This window comes from Physella acuta, unplaced genomic scaffold (assembly GCF_028476545.2).
Source record: "Physella acuta isolate Inbredline_101_S28 unplaced genomic scaffold, ASM2847654v3 ptg000672l, whole genome shotgun sequence".
Taxonomy (NCBI): Eukaryota; Metazoa; Mollusca; class Gastropoda; family Physidae; genus Physella; species Physella acuta.
Genome location: NW_026732191.1, coordinates 332,501 through 349,681, shown reverse-complemented (window position 1 = coordinate 349,681; position 17,181 = coordinate 332,501). Strand labels below are relative to the sequence as shown.

Below are 17,181 nucleotides of genomic sequence, written 5' to 3'. Positions count from 1 at the left end.
ATTTTCTCGGCCTAAACTTAAAAAAAAATATTTTATCTATTTTGATTCTAAATCTAGAGATTCTAGATCTAGACTAGATCTAGATCTAAATCTTCACAAAAACTAGACGTAGACGCCACGTCGCTAAGATCTATTATAGAACTAGATTTAGACTCCTATCTACTGTAGAATCTATTCCAAAAATAAATTTCTATAATAAACTTTTTCAGGACTTAAATATTTTATAGAATTCTTTGTTTGTTTAGCAATGAAACTGGCTAATTTTGGGTAAAAAAATTAATTTGAAAAAATAGGCATATTCGCGTAAGTTATTTTTTTAAACACTTCTTTTATTCTCCAAATTTTATAAGGTACCTAATTTTAGCTGAGATGATAGTGTACTTGATACCAGACAGGTGGTTCTGGATCGAGACACGCCAAGTCAAACCTATTTTTTTTTCTTTTTATATGTGAATCTTCCTATTTTAGACTATAAAGAAAGGAACTATTTTGGAAATCTTTGTTTATGTATGCAATTTGCTAATCTCTATAATATATAAAGCAAAGTTGTCGGGTGCCCGACATCGGGCACTTCCCGGCGCCGCAGGCGCTTCACATTTGGCAGGATCTTGCCTTGGGGCGACAGAACACGTGGGTTGGTTGGCCGAAGAGTCTACGATGAGGGGGTCAAAACAGACCTCGACTGACCGGCGCCTTATATGAGCTATAAATCGAAAAAAAATGTCCACGTAAGAACCTCTTTATAACTCCTGAGGTCGTAGACCGACCATCGGGTGAATCAATTAAGCTTTCAAATTCTCAATGTTTTCGAAAGCCTAAGCGAAGCTGGGCAGCATGCCTAGTGATATCTAGATGTCTAAAATTCGGTCAGAAATCTCGAAATATGTATTTTGTGAAGAAATATGTCTAGATGTCTGTCTATTTGTATGTTAATGTATTTCTATATATCTGTCAATATGTCTGTCTATACGTCTAGATGTCTAGATATTTAAATATCTACATATTTATATGTTTATATGTCTAGATATCTAGATGTCTTTCTAGATGTTTATATGTCTAGATATCTGTATGTCTATATGTGTATGTGTTTAGATGTCTAGATGCCTATCCATCTAAATGTCTAGATGTATTGATGTCTGTCCATATGTCTACATATAGACAGGTTGTCATGTCTATATGTCTAGATGTTAGAGCCTCTTCGAAAAATGACTTCGATGTATGTGGAATGGAAAATAAAGGAAACATTTTTTAAGTTTATATAGGGCAGAGGTCTCTTTGATTTTTTGCCAGACCCTATCAGTTAACTAGAGCGTGAACGTTTGCCTGATGAATGTATTGTCTGAGTGCGCTCTGATAAAATCATATGCCATAAAATATTCTTTAATTGTTTATTATTTGTTAAAATTTATAGATTTTAAAAACGTATCACTTTATAAATTAAATAGTTATTATACAGTATATTGAGAAATAAATTACATGTGGATGCCTGATTTAATTTTTCTCATTCAAATATTATTTTTACAAAATTGAAACTGTATTGGAATGTGTTAACAGATGAAGACCTAGACTGAGATAATACGATAGGAGAGGATGTATCAAGAGGAAAAGCAGGTTTGTAAATATTTAACGTATTCGATTAAATAAACCGTAAATATTTAACGTATTAAATTAAGCAAAGTGTGTTTGATTAAAAATAAATATGCATTTGATAGTATATAGATATATCACGCAAAACTTTTTTTCTCTGTATATATATATATATATATATATATATATATATATATATATATATATGTATGTATGTATGTATATATATATATTATATATTAGATATATGTCTTTAAAATACAAATAAAAAACAAATGGATTAAAGTACGAATAATACAACTAATGAAGTAATCTTAACGGTTTTTTATTATAGAGGACGGAGGTTGGGGTGAATGGAGTGTATTTATCTGTTTAGAGTGTAACGAAACTTTTTCAAAGAGAAGGTAATCATTGTAGTTTAATGGATACACGTTGTATGTTGTAAAAGAGTATATGAAAAACGACCCTACGATTTTTTAGCTGGGATATTTAAAGAATACGATAGCACACACCGTATTGATTTAATCACGTTTTCGTTGTAGGAGTTTTAGTAAGTAATATTAAAAGCGAAACAGTTAATACTGGACCACATTTGAGACTTAACTATTATTGTATTTAGGTGCACGATTTACAATGCTGTTTTAATTTCGTTTCTACGAAAATATCTTGTGTTTTTCGTTTATTCATGTTCAGCATGTTTTGATTGTGAATATTTTTTAAGCAGAGTACATTAATTTTTCATCTGCATGACTGTTCTGAAGTTGTGTAAGTCTAATATATTTTTAATGTTCCTTAAAGCTGATTATTTGAACGTATGCATTATTGTATTTTTTTTTAAATTGTTGAAACATAACTTGATTCTCATTGTATTTTATATTTTAAAAAATTGTTCAATCTTTTATGGGAAATAAAAACTTTTTCACAGTCGTCTATGTGAAAAAAAAACCATGTTTTTTTGATGAATCATGTTAATAAAAATAAAATTCATTCGATCATGTGAACAAAATCAATTTTATTTTTACTCAATTTATGTGAAAAAAACAACTTTTATTCCAGTCGATTATGTGAAAACCCAGCTCCACAATACGAAGGGATGAGATGTATGGGATATGCGGAAGAGAGTAACAATGAAAAATGTCGTGTCTGTAGGATGAGTGAGTAGTGCTTTGTATCCTTCTTAGAAATTTTTAGACATTTACACTTACTCCCTAGCGTAACACTTTTTAAATTCCATGCTAAGATAGATGTCGCTTTTAACGTAGTCTCTATATTAAAGAGCTATTTTTGTCTCTTTCGAAACGCAAGTTACTTTCTAAATTATTAAATGCCCTGGGTCATAATTAAAATAAAAAAAAAATTCTAATTTGTAATTCGCACACAAATAGTAATTTAAAATGAAGAAAACGGTGTGATTCAATATTAAAAACACTTTTAAAGTTGAAAAAAATAAGGTGTCACGTTTGTCACATAGCCCGCCTTTTCTTTCTTATCCCACACCACCATACCCACGCCTCACTCCTGTGGATGTGATCTGGCCACAAAAAAAATCACGGATAATTTTAAAATATTATCTGAGAATACCCATTTTTTATTCATGTCATGTTCATGTCATGTTTGCCTGTCGTCCCTACTGGGACATAGGCCGCTGACAAGAGCTTTCCAGACGTCTCTGTCCAGGGCTAGTCTCTCCAACTGTCCCCAGGTGTATCCAATCTTCTTGGTGTCTTCTTCCAGGTCACGTCTCCAGGTCTTTCTTGGTCTGTCTCTCTTCCTCCTGCCTTGTGGATTCCAGGTGAGGGCCTGTCTTGTTATGCTGGATACAGGCTTCCTGAGTGTGTGGCCAATCCATTGCCATTTTCTCTGGAGGATCTCTACTTCCACTGGCAGTTGATTTGTCCGTTGCCATAGAACATCATTTCTGATGGTTTTAGGCCAGCGAATTCGCAGGATCTTTCTGAGACATGCGTTTATAAATGATTGTATTTTCTTCTTATTTATAGCAGTTATTCTCCATGTCTCGGCTCCATAGAGTAAAACAGGTTTTACTAGTGTGTTGAAGATCCGGATTTTTATTCTAAGGGTTAAATCCCCCGAACCCCAAACATTTTTTAGTTGGTTGAAGACTGCTCTTGCCTTACCCGTCCTTATTTTTATGTCTGCTTCTGTCCCACCCTGCTTATCAACAATACTTCCAAGGTAGGTGAATCTATCCACTTCTTCTAGGGCTTCTTCTGCCAGTGTTATAGGGTTGTTGTTTGATGCATTGACTTTGAGAACTTTACTTTTCCCTCTGTGGATGTTCAGACCCAGGCTTGTAGAAAAGTTTGGAACCCTGTTGGTTTTATCCTGCATTTGCTGTTGTGTGTGAGAAAGGAGGGCCAGGTCGTCAGCAAAGTCCAGGTCATCCAGCTGGCTCCACAATGTCCACTGTATTCAGTTTCGCGTTTTCTCTGTTGACATCTTCATAACCCAGTCTATGGCCAGTAGGAACAGGAATGGTGAAAGTAGGCAACCCTGCCTTACTCCGGTCCGTACTGGGAAGGCCTCTGTAGTCTGTTGGCCATGCACTACTCTACATTTGAGACCTTCATATGAAGACATAATAATGTTGACTATTTTCTGTGGCACCCCGTAGTGTCTCAACAATTTCCACATTGACTGCCTATCCAGGCTATCAAAGGCCTTCTCATAGTCTATGAAATTAATATAGATGAGTTCCACTCTTGGGTCTGTTCAATGATGATGCGCAGGGTAGCAATTTGGTCTATGCATGACCTTTCCTTCCTAAAGCCCGCCTGTTGATCTCGAAGCTGGGGATCTATTGCTTCCTTCATTCTGTTTAATAATATTCTGTTGAAGACTTTGCCATTTTTTACTTTCTCGTATATACGTAGTATAGAGAAAGTATTGTAATCGTGCAAAAAAAAAATCGAGATTTTTACAAATCTCGACGTTTTACACCTCACTGATACGGAAAAACATAATTTTGCAATCTTGTCCGTATGTCTCTGTGTGTGTGTGTCTGTCTGTGTGTGTGTCTGTCCGTGTGTAAACACGATAACTTGAGTACCGTTACAGCTAGGTTGATGAAATTTCATATATAAGTATTATATTAAAATCGTAGATCCGTATCAACTTTTGAGCAATTTCCGACAACCGGAAGTGGTACTTTTTCTACTTTGAATTTTTCAAAAGCCTATAACTTGAGTACTATTTCAGATAGATAAATGAAATTTCACATGTAAGTAAAAGATCTAATTCTCTACCTTCTGTTAAATTTTGAGTAATTTCCGTTGACCGGAAGTAGTAATTTACGCTACTTCCGATTTCTCAAAAAACTAATGTAAATTTTTAAAGTACTAATACTATTGCGCACCATTATACACACCTTTATTAGGCGTTCGCTTGGTGCGCAATTGTTTTTTTACTGAGATTCTATTCTATTTTTAAAAGTTTCAGTATTTAAAATGGATTAAAAATCATAACTATATCCCCAGTTACCATCCCCTGTTGTTTTATATAAGAATATTCGAGAAAGTTTAGGGGAGATCACTACCAGTTTATTATTAGTTAGCATTAAAAAAATCGTTCATCGAAACATGACCAAATAAAATGTTTTTCAAATTCTATTCATACTATTGTGACTACTCGCTATAGGCGAAATGATTAAACACTCATACATTTACAGTATCCACAAGTACTTTGCCATAAAATGAGACTAAATAAATATGATATTATACCCATGGCTTAATAACACATACTAATTTAACACAAATCAATTCAAAATTATCCTCGATAATAATTTAGTTAATAAATATGTTTTTGTTTTAAATGTAATAGAATGTAGCCTGCTCAGCTATTCAAATTTAAATTGTTTTAACATGTTTTGAAATTTACTTGAAATTATCTTCAAAATGAAAGACGAAAACAGGTGTCAAAAACATCGTCGATAATTTAATGTTTTTTTTTGTAAAAGAAAGTAGCCTACTTGAAGCGATCGAGTACAAAAAACAATGAACACTACGGTAACAAAAGAATTGTCATATGTTTACCTTTAGCACCTTGCCCGGTTGGAAAGTATGGACGCTACTGTGAGATTGCATGTGGACATTGTGCAGGAACAGGAACATGTAATCTAATTACAGGAAAGTGTCAGCCGTGTTTAAATGGGTGGACGGGAGAAAAATGTACAGCACGTAAGTATCTAGACTAGTAGGCAAACAATTTTTTTTGAGAAGTGACTCCTCGGAAAAAAAATTTCGCAGAAAGTACGAAACTCAATAGTTCTGCACATGCTTTGTGACCTTAATAGCTGCGCTAAGGTTAGGGTTAGGGATAGTGTTAATGCTAGGGTTATGGTAGGGTGAGGTTTAGGGCTAGGGTTCTGTGGTTTATTTGTTCACTCACGCATGCAAAGTACCATCAAAATCATCCCCGCGAAAGAAGGCATTAGTTTCTCTCCATTGCTCATGCATATGTTTTTTCCGGCTAGAATATTTTTAGTATATAACCACAATATTCGTTTAGGTATAACAAAGGCGCTTAATCTAACGTGATGTAATTATTTCCCAGCTTGCCCTGAATTGACCTACGGTCACGCGTGTAAACATTCATGTCTCGAGAAGTGTAATGGACGAGACTGCATTGAACGAGTGCAAGGAATATGTTCTGCAAGTATGTCATTGTTCTTCAGTGAACATTTTTTTGCATTTGTATGTGTACTCAATGTTGTTCAGTACATGCGTGTTTATGTACAATTATTTTTAAAAGTGTTTATGTTTTTTACAGTATACGATGTGGGTTTATCAGCTGTTGTGTACTACATATTCCTCGTTCTGCTTTTGGGGACCTTGTATGGTTTCTGTATGAGTAGGTAGGTTTCATGTGTAGCATTAAATGTTTCCTGTAATTTTTTTCTTTTTAAATTTAGATTTAAACCTTATTATGCTTTTATAAATATTAAATCTATATTCAACTGATAAAAATAATACAATTTTCTAATTTATTCAGGCTACGCTTGGAAAAGAAGCCAGATGTAGTTGTGACAGTAAAGCGTGTGTCTTCTAAAGAATACACGGTCACAGAACAAATAGAGACTGATGTCTAATCACGGTTTACAAGGAGATAAAGTTCATTTTAAACACAGAATCTGTTTTGTGTTTAAAACATTTCTTTTTGAAGCACAAGCATTACTCTCATGTTGTCCATTCGTGATTTTATTTTTACAAGCTTTTATTTAACTCACTTCCTCGTCAGTCTGCCTGTCTGTCTGTCTAGATCGACACGTCCGAGCGAAATTGCAGGTACTTCTACCTGACATATACAGTTCGTAGTTGAAATGTAGTACAAGACATGAACACAATGCATCATGACATTATATTTGAGTTAATTCGATGCCTAATTTTTTTTAATGAATTAATTAAAAATTTGACCAAATTAGTAAGCAGTTCAATTCAACTACTCCACACGCGTCATCACGTTCAAAAGCGCGTCATCACGTTCAATAGGTGCTCAATGGTTTTTAGTCATGTAACTCTATTGTAAATAAAAACATGTAAAGTACTACAACAATTTTTCATAAAAAGCGTTTTAATAAAAAACTTTTATGTAATAATGCAATAAAAGGAGAAAATAGATTATACACTACTCTTTAAATAACTATAAAGAAAAGCGTGGGTCTCTTCCTACATATAAGTAAAGTTATCCAATAGATACTAAAGTGAACCACGCTTTTCTCTATATTTATTTAAATAATAGTGTATAATTTTTTAGCGCAATTTCCATTCTGGAGAATTGCGTTTATTAACCCGTCATTTCTGGATGCATGAATGGATGAATGGATGTGTGTGTGTCCGCAGCTTTAAGTCGTATCTCCTCCTCAACGAAGCAATATCGATGACTAGTTCCAAAAGCAATTATGTTAAGCAAGTTACGAGGATGAGCATAGGCCATAACAATTCCAGGTTTCTTTCATGGATTTCCCGGAAAAAGAAAAAAAATCTAGAAAAAAATGCAGTTTTTGGCCCATATCTCGGCAACCAGACCACTTAGCGACTTGTACCAATCGATTTCTGCCATAATTTAGAACAATATTGCCGAAGAAAGTTTTCGAAAATATCCTTTCGTTCGGTCCCAAACATTTTTTGAATTAATTAAAATTTGGACCGAATTAGTAGGCATGTTTATCCAACCACACCACACGCGTCATCACGTTCAATAGCTGCGCCATCACGTTCAATGGCTGCGCCATCACGTTCGGTAGCTAGGCGCGCAATGGTTTTTAGTCATGTAACTCTATTGTAAATAAAACATGTAAAATACTGAAAAAAAATTAATAAAAAACGTTTTAATAACTAACCAATGGTTTTACTAACCCTGCTCTTGATTTACGCTACGACAGAGCTATTTTTAGATAACATAAGGAAATTGCGCTTAAATGTCACTAGACTTTTTAATTAACTTGTTTCTCCAGTTTAGTTCATTATTTCATAAAAGCTTGTTATTAAAACGTTTTTATGAATTTTTTTTGTTTCAATATGTTAAACTTTTTTACATTAAACTGTGTCTTCTAAAGAATACACAGTCACAAAACAAATCGAAACTGATGGCTTAATACGGTCTACTAGGAGATAAATTTAATGATTTCGTCGTCGTATAAATAAATGAATAAACAAATAAATATTTCTTTAAGAAGCACAAGAATTATTCTCATAATGTCCATTTGTTTGTTTATTTTTATGTTTCAATGTGTTAAACTTACGCCTAAATTATGTTTAAGTAGCGATATGGTATAACATGAGTGTATTGCAAATGTATACGTATAATATATTCTTTGGACTGGACATTAGCGGCTGTTGCTGCACTGCAATAACATATCAAGTCTATAATGTTTGACTAAACACACACAGGTTTTAAAACTTCAAATTTTGGGGCCATACATCATCTCTGTAATATTTGACCAAATACAAGTTTTAAAATTATTTTAAAAAATGTGCCAAATATAATGTCCGTAATATTTGACGAACACACGTTTTAAATTTTAAAAATGTACTCATATAATGTCTATAATATTTGACAAAACACAAGTTTTAAATTATAAAAATGTACTCATATAATGTCTATAATATTTGACCAAACACAAGTTTTAAATTATAAAAATGTACTCATATAATGTCTATAATTTTTTACCATTACTTGTACCGTTGATGTGAGAGTCGTGTGTCAAAAATAAATTAGAATTTTTTTTAAAAATATTTAGAATCTGATCATGTGTGAATTGTCACTGTATAATCATAAGAAGGATAAGAACAATCTAACATTTTATCAAAATTTCGGCACGATTTTGTGTTACTGTTTGATCGTGATTTTATACAAAAATGTTTGTTATAAACAAAATTGATAAAAAAAGAAGTTGTGCAACATACTCTTGCATTTATTGTGTAAATCTTCAGTTAGTCCGGTTACGAAATCAAACAGCAGGCTACAGTCCTTCATTCAGACATTTAAAAAATGTGACAATCCAATAAACCTTCCTTTTTGAGAGTATTAGCTGCAGCCCTTTACTTATGATTTGATTCAAAGTAAGTCATGTCTATATATGTCCATTCGTGCATTTGTCGCATTAGGGCAAGAGTCCATTCGGGTAAATATCGCATTCGGAAAAGTGTCTATTTCGGAAAACGGGCCTTTGGGCAAACAGCATTTGGGCAAGTGTCTTTTGGAAATTTGTCTTAGACAACAATAGTTCAGATTGTAAAACCGATAGCGACGAGGTAATAGCTATCCAGTTTTTACCATGCGCATCAATTTAGGTGCGAAAGTGTTGTTTTTTTTAAACAACATAGATTTATGACACTGAATCAAGGTGCGTATACAACATGGCTGTCATTGACAGTAGTCAACTTGGTTTATTAACTTAAGTAAACACACTGTTTACCAATGGGCTCTTGAAATGGAGGTAGATCTATGTATTGGTGCTTATTGTATTATTAATATTAATTATTGTCTTATTAAGTTTGACGTTACAAGACAGTTTTAAAATTATGTACTCCCTTTTTAACTTTTATGTCTGTATAAATCTAAAGGTAACACACAGCGATCTAATTCATTGTATAATATATTATATCGATATCAAGATTCTAGAGTTTATGTAGACTTATATAGACCTAGTCTAGTTATCGATATAAAAAAAAATAAAATAACATGGAACTTGTGTGCTAATTTGTGTATGATACCAAATGTTATGTACCTAACTTTATTAAAAAATTGGAACATTTAAAGAAAATAAAAATAAAAACAATTATTTCAACATTTCCAAACCAAACAACTACTCGTAGTTTCCGCTAAAACGCTTGACCATAAGGAGAACTAATAATAAAATAGAATAAATCTATGTGTTGCAATGTTAGCATTTGGGACTCCGACTTGTGTAGTGTGTGCCGATTTCACTTGATGAGCTACAATTCAATACTTTGTTTTGTATTTATGCAAGTTGGTTAGAAATATCTAGAATATCTGGATCATTTAACACAATATTTTGTTTTCTAATACGGTACATGTGCTTTAGAGCAATCTTTAAGCATTGTCATAGTTTCAGTTACTCCCCCTCGTCATTTCAAAACATTAAAAAATCGACTGCACATGTCTGCTATTCCGGAAGTTAATATCGGATCCGGGGTTCGAGTCCAGAGGGCGCCCCAGAGTCAATCCAGCTCTGATGGGTATCTGACTTACGATAGAGAAATTAGTCGATTGATTAGAGAGATAATGCCAATTTTTTTTTCGAACACCGTGATTATGTAGCCTTGCGTTCTTTAATTAGGGTACCCTATGCAGTCCAGTTCATGTAATAAAACTTAGGTGAAATTTTTTCTAAAGTGCCAATATGTTTATATTTACTTACAGATCCTTTATCAGTTTGTATTTATTTTGACAACTTTAACGCAACAATTGGTAATTGTACATGGAGGTATTATTCTTTTAATTACATCTTTATAGTGTGATGTAAAATTTGTGAAATAAAGTATAATTTCAATATAGAAAAATCACTAATCAAATATATCATATATAAAGATTATTATTATACTAGAGTAGAAAAAGGCCAGATGTAGAGAAGAAATGTCAAACGATATTTTACATAATTTAAGAAGTCACCAATATATCGAAATTTAGTCACACAGAAAATAATCTACCATTGAAAATATATTGTATTAAAATATATAATTAATTTGCTGCATTAATTGTATTAGTTTGTGTATTATGTTGCCCTTTTAATTCACCAGCAGGTACATATGGTAGTTATTTTATTCTGGGGGTACCGAGATACAGCTCAGCTACAGCGGAATTTCATCTGGTAACGATGTCCCACGAGACATTTCACGTCTCCTGTGTGATAAAGAAAGTAGAACCACCTCTTTATGAAGACAAGGTCTACCCAACTGATTTGTATTTAACAAGAAACAGAGTGGTTGTAAAATCTCTAGACCTTTCATTAAGGTAAAAATTTTAATTGAAAAATAATTAAAAAGAAAATCTGTATGCATAAGCGTCGTGAAGGGGGAGGGTGGGTATGAACCGCACCGCGTGACACCATACAGGGGGGTGACACCAAGGATAAAAATAGCAAAATATATACAGAACAATGATAATTTCACTTAATTAAATTATTAATTAGAGTGAATCAAATAGTCGTTTAAGAGCAAAGTGGACGAATCCCGACACGGGTAGAGGGGGGAATGTGACGCCATGAATAAACCTGCTAATGATAGAGAAAACAGGCAAAATCCAGCTGTATTTACAACCGAATATAGATACAAATCGTTAGTATTATCTGAGCACAGTTTAAAGCAATCACCGTGGGGTTGACTGGGGATAGGGGAGGAAGTTACATCAACTCAACGTTGCAATATATATGCCTGAAGAAAACATTTTGGTTGGGAATTGTGATAATCTATATGTTAACCCATGTAGGGGTGGGGGTGGGGGGGGGGGTAAAAATTAAATACATCCAGAAGAAGAAAATATTTAAATACATGTACACATGCGTATTCACATACTTACCAGTGAATATTATATATATATATATATATATATATATATATATATATATATATATATATATATATATATATATATACTCATAAACACATTGAGACACACTCATACACACATTAATGTGTTAATTTACATGCATTAATGCGTCACCTTTTTCAAATTGTAGTAGATCCACAATCAAATCCAACATCCACAAAAATAAAAAAAACGACATAACCACACTCTTCTTCACTTTCACATTTATTTCGAAATACTATTTAAAAAATGAACATTAACGAAGGGACTATTGATCTATTGAACAATAGAAAGACTGAAAGATGGATATTTTGAAAAAAAAAATTGAACGAATCAACGTATGAACGAATGAATGAATGAACGAATGACAGAATGAATGAATGAACGAATTAACGAATGAAAAAATAAACGAATGCACGAATGAATGAATGAACTTATGAAATAATATACAAATGAATGCTGTTTCGATAATGCCAACACATTTGACATTAAAACAGCGAGAATTACAGATCGATTGTATTTGAAAACCCCAAGTATGAATACGAGTTCGCTATTACGGTGCTGTTCATCGATAAACGGACTGGCTACTGGATTGACTCCATGCTGGCGTTACCTGCGACATGTTTCTATACAGAATATTTTCTCCCTTGGTTCGGGTAAATACGAACAAATTTCCTTTTTTTAATGTAATTTACCTCTCCCTCACCCTCGACAGAGGCGTAGCGAGGGGGGGGGGGGGGAAGGGGGTGTGGACAGCTCCCGGTGACACCATTTAGGGGGGGGGGGGGTTGACACCAAGGCAAAAAATAGTAAAATATATAGAGAAAAAATTGAAGGGGGGGAGGGGGAGGCGGTGGTGCATATCGAAAGTTTGACGGGGGGGGGGTGCAAGTCAAAAATTGAAAGTTTGTCCCCGGGAAGAGTCGCTACGCTTCTCGGGGGGAGGGCGGGGGTCGACACCACTAAGTGCCACACCGGATGACACCCGACCTCGCAACGCCACTGGTTACTAAGTTTATCTTTCTATATTTAACCATTTTAAAATGTGTAAATATTGTAATAAATAAAACGGTAGTGATCTCCCCTAAACTTTCTAGAATATTCTTTTATAACACTACGGGGGATGGCAACTCGGGATGTAGACATGATTTTTAATTATTTTTTTTTACTTACACATTTTAAAATAAAAAAGAATTGCGCATCAAGTAAACGCAAAAAAATATATGTATAATAGTGCGGAATATTATTAGTACTTTATAAATTCACATGCGTATTTTTAGGAAATCAGAAATAGTGTAAATTACTTCTTCCGGTCAACGGAAATTACTCAAAATTAAACAGAAGGCAGAGAAATAGATTGTTAACTTACACGTGACAATTCATTAAACTATCTTAAACAGTACTCAAGTTATCGGCTTTTGAAACATTTTAAGAAGAATAAATTCAATTTCAAGTTACCGGAAAAGTTGACACAGAACTACTAATTAGATATAATAGTTGTGTATGAAATTTCATTAAGCTAGCTGTAACGTACTTAAGTTATCGTGTTCACAAACATACCCACACACAGTCAAGATCGCAAAACTATATTTTTCCTACTGTGTAAAAAGTCGAGATTTGTAAAAAACAAGTTAATGAAAAGTCTAGTGACAATTTAAATGCAATTTCCTTAATTATTTTTTTTAAAAATGTGAAAAAAATGATTAGGCCTAGCGAAACAAAACCTTGTAATTGTAACTCCCTATCAATCTCATATAAATTATAAATAAATTAATAGGGTACAAAAATAACGTTTTAATTAATAAGTAACAAGAAAGACAACTATATTAACCTATATCCACGGAAAAAGTTTTATTTTAACGAGTAGGCCTACAAGATGCTCAGTTTTAAAAAAGTAGTAAATATCATCCTAGGCCTACACGATGCTCAGTTTAAATGTTCTTAATTAATTTTTTGTGACAGAACGAAAGGATATTTTTGACTTCCGGAAATTTGTTTGGCCCACAATCATCCTTGGAACTTGCTTAACATGTTTGCTTTTAGAACTTGTCCTCGATATTGCTTCGTTGAGGAGTAGATACGACTTAAAGCTGCGGACACACATCCATCCATCCATCCATACATCCATCCATCCATCCATCCATCCAGAAATGACGCATTATTAAACGCAATTGCCAGTATGGAAATTGTGCTAAAAAAAGATAAAAATCCACTTTTAAAATGTTCCCATTGCTGCTGGATCACTTTTGACCTAGATTAAAGCCTGCGGACTATAGGTGCGCTTTATATGACACGCTCGAGATTTGATTTGAATCCGTCAGTCAGACAGTGTTTGAAGAGGTTCATTTTGAGAAGTCAAATTCAATGTACAGGCTGCAATTTTTGTCATAAAAAATATTTTTCCTCTTCGAAGGTAAGAAGTTTTACATACAGCTTTGTTATTTACATATTATTGTATTAGATTCAAGATTATAACATCATAGTGAAATGTTACTTTTATAGAATCAATCATAATTTACTTACATCTAGATTTAGTTACCTTTATTGCAATCTATACTAGATCTGCTTGCTATTTTTAAATACTTTTTTATAAAAGAAATTACTGAAAAGAAATGTTATAGATCTATATAGAATATATGAAGGGCTCAGTGGAAAAAGTACTTAAGTTACATTTTTTTAAAAATGAGTTAAGACTGGTATATTATATGTTTACCTCCACTAAACCATCCCTGTAAATTTGGGCCATGGAAACAGTACCGAAGTAGCTTAATTCGAATACTTTGCATCAGCTGTTTTAGTATTTCAGCTTCAATTTAAAAACTTTGCACTCATTTTTCTCAAAACTCTCAAAATACACTTAAGTACTTTTTCCACCGAGCCCTTCATATATAAATAAAATTAGAATCTAGAATTAGATTCTAGACTAAGATCAACGTACTACATACTACTAGTGCTAAAATCCTAACTCAAACTAGAACTAGTCTTGAATCTATAGATCTATCTACATCCTTGATTGATTTGTGGGTCTACAGGTGGCCCAATAATTACATTGAACTTTATCTATAATCTTATTACTAAAAGTAATATACATGTAGGCCTATTTTTCTTGAAGACATAGAGTGTCATAATATGTGATAGTATTATTAGTTCTGATTTATTATTACCTAGATCTCGTAATAGTACACACACAAGAATCTACTTAGTTATATGGAACTTTATACATTTTTATAATGTATAGACAGTTTTAGTGGTAACATTATTTTTTAAATTTTATTGTCAGGTATCAAAATGAACAAAGGCATAATTCTCTCTGAAAGTGAGCTGGCAGATTTCCTAAATCATCTAGATGAGAGTGATATTGAAGCTATGTCAGATGATTCGTCTGAGTTTGAAGATGAAGTTGCAGTTAAGCAAGAACACATAGACAGTGGCACCGAATAGAGTGAAGGTCTGATTCGTAGCCGCAGGCTTCATCATCAACTCTACCACCGATATATGTAAAAACTTCTACATCAGGCACCACTGCTAAAGTGACATGGAAAAAAAAATTAACTCTTGACCAAGAAAGTTTCAATTTCAAAGACTGCTTAGTGCTTCCAGATTCAGTTACACAACTTTACTGAAGACACCTTATGATTATTTTCATCATTTCATTGATGATGATTGTGTTAGCTTTATTTGTGAACAAATTAACTTTTACTGCACACAGAAGAATCCAAATAAAAGTATGGTTTTAATGAAATGGAAATAAGATAGTTTATTGGGATTTTACAATACATGTCTGAAATTTTATTACCTAGGACAAGGTGGTATTGGTGAGCTAATATTAGCATCAGTAAATTAAGTAATTCTATTCCCATAAACAGGTTTGAATAATTGAAAGGTACGCTGCACTTCAATTACAATAATTTGATGCTTGATAAAGGGCATCCTCAGCATGATAAATTACTCAAATTGAGACCAATCATAGACAAACTGAATGACGTATTTTCTGCAGCGCCTAAGGAACAGTGTATAGCTGTGTATGAACAGATACGTGAAACTAAAGCAAGACACCATCTAAAGCAATTTCTGCCGTTAAAGCCCAATAAGTGGGGCTTTAAGCTATTTGTTTTATGTGGAGTAACTGGCTTTTTCTAAAGTTTTGAAATTTATTCCGACCCCACAAATCATTTAACAAAAAGAAATGATAACGAGCCAGCATTAGATGCCAGTGCAAACGTTGTTGATGTCTCTCAAAGGTTGTTGGTAAATTCCAAAATGTTCAACTCTCCTGTAAAAATTATTATATGTCACTGCCACTGGTAGTTTGTATGGCCAAATAAGGAATATATATATATATATATATATATATATATATATATATATATATATATATATATATATATATATATATATATATATATATATATATATATATATATATATATATATATATATATGATGGGTACCGTTAGGAGGAATATAATCCAAAACTTGACATTGAGGGATGATGCAAATTTGAAAAAAAAACTGCCTAGAGGAACCTCTGAAGAATTCACAGCTACAGTTGATGGAGTTTCTGTGAGAAATGTGATATTGAAAGACAACAAACGAGTGAAATAACTGTCTACCTGTTCTGGAGAACTTCCTATAGCAACATTTGTTCGTTTCGACAGAAAAAGAAAAGAAATGATTGACTGCCCCAATATTATAAAGGAATATAATCAATACATGGGGGGGGGGTTGATTTACTGGACAGTCAAATTACCAGACACAGAATACTCTTACTATCAAAGAAATGGTATTCCAGAATTTTTTACCACTTGATGGATGAAACATCTGTCTATTCTTGGCTTCTTTATATAAAAGCAGATTTCCAAACCGGTGTTACAACAAAAATGACATTATGAAGTTGCACAGTGTCTTTGTAAGTGAGAACCTCCCAAAATAAAAAGAGAGGAAGGTCATCTGACATTAACCGAATGATTTAGGTTAAAAGACACAGAGAACACATTGCTGTTGTCCCACATACAAACATTAGAACTGATCAAATTGGTCATTGAATGGTACATGGTGATGCACGACAAGGGTGCAAGTAGCCAGACTGCAATGGAGTAAGCCGCTATTGGTGTACAAAATGTAACTTTTGCTTTACTAAAAACAATAACTGTTTTTTGAAATTCCATGAGTAAATATTGTAGCAATTTTGCTACATCCTATTATTTTACAAAAATAAAATTTTTATGAAAAAATTGCTTTTCTTACAATTTTTGTATTCTACATTCTATAAACTACCCGTCAGTAATGTTTTCATTGAAACCGGTTTCAAAAAGTTAATTCATGAAATGAAGGGTAACTATTACCAACAAAACCTAGGTAAATTTTAGACTAAGTTCCAAAGAAGATTATTTTGACATATAATGTATTACATGATGTTCATATATTGATTATATTTTATTAGATACTTGCGTACCCGTCCCCGCGCGTTGCCACGGGAATAGATGAAAGTCCGACAAAATATATAATAAGGGTTTCATCCAAGCG

General features: G+C 33.1%; 2 protein-coding genes across 3 annotated transcripts in view; both read left to right on the top strand.

Moving 5' to 3' along the window:
• Positions 1-1,602: 1,602 nt before the first annotated feature.
• Positions 1,603-6,711, top strand: LOC131949062 (scavenger receptor class F member 2-like). Its single transcript, XM_059310827.1, has 7 exons — positions 1,603-1,611; positions 1,922-1,991; positions 2,644-2,741; positions 5,646-5,783; positions 6,160-6,261; positions 6,376-6,460; positions 6,598-6,711. Exons 3-7 carry the CDS (start codon positions 2,681-2,683, stop codon positions 6,692-6,694), a joined length of 483 nt encoding a protein of 160 aa, XP_059166810.1. The 5' UTR covers positions 1,603-1,611; positions 1,922-1,991; positions 2,644-2,680; the 3' UTR covers positions 6,695-6,711.
• Positions 6,712-9,452: 2,741 nt separating this feature from the next.
• LOC131949060 (uncharacterized) overlaps positions 9,453-17,181 on the top strand; it is a 21,758-nt gene continuing 14,029 nt past the window's right edge. The window contains exons 1-4 of one of the 2 annotated variants that reach the window (XM_059310821.1): positions 9,453-9,544; positions 10,492-10,555; positions 10,869-11,082; positions 12,153-12,311. In XM_059310821.1, the coding sequence (XP_059166804.1) occupies positions 9,539-9,544; positions 10,492-10,555; positions 10,869-11,082; positions 12,153-12,311 (443 nt within the window). In that variant the 5' untranslated portion in view covers positions 9,453-9,538. The remainder of the gene's footprint in view (positions 9,545-10,491; positions 10,556-10,868; positions 11,083-12,152; positions 12,312-17,181) is intronic. The other variant, XM_059310822.1, reaches the window with a different exon arrangement.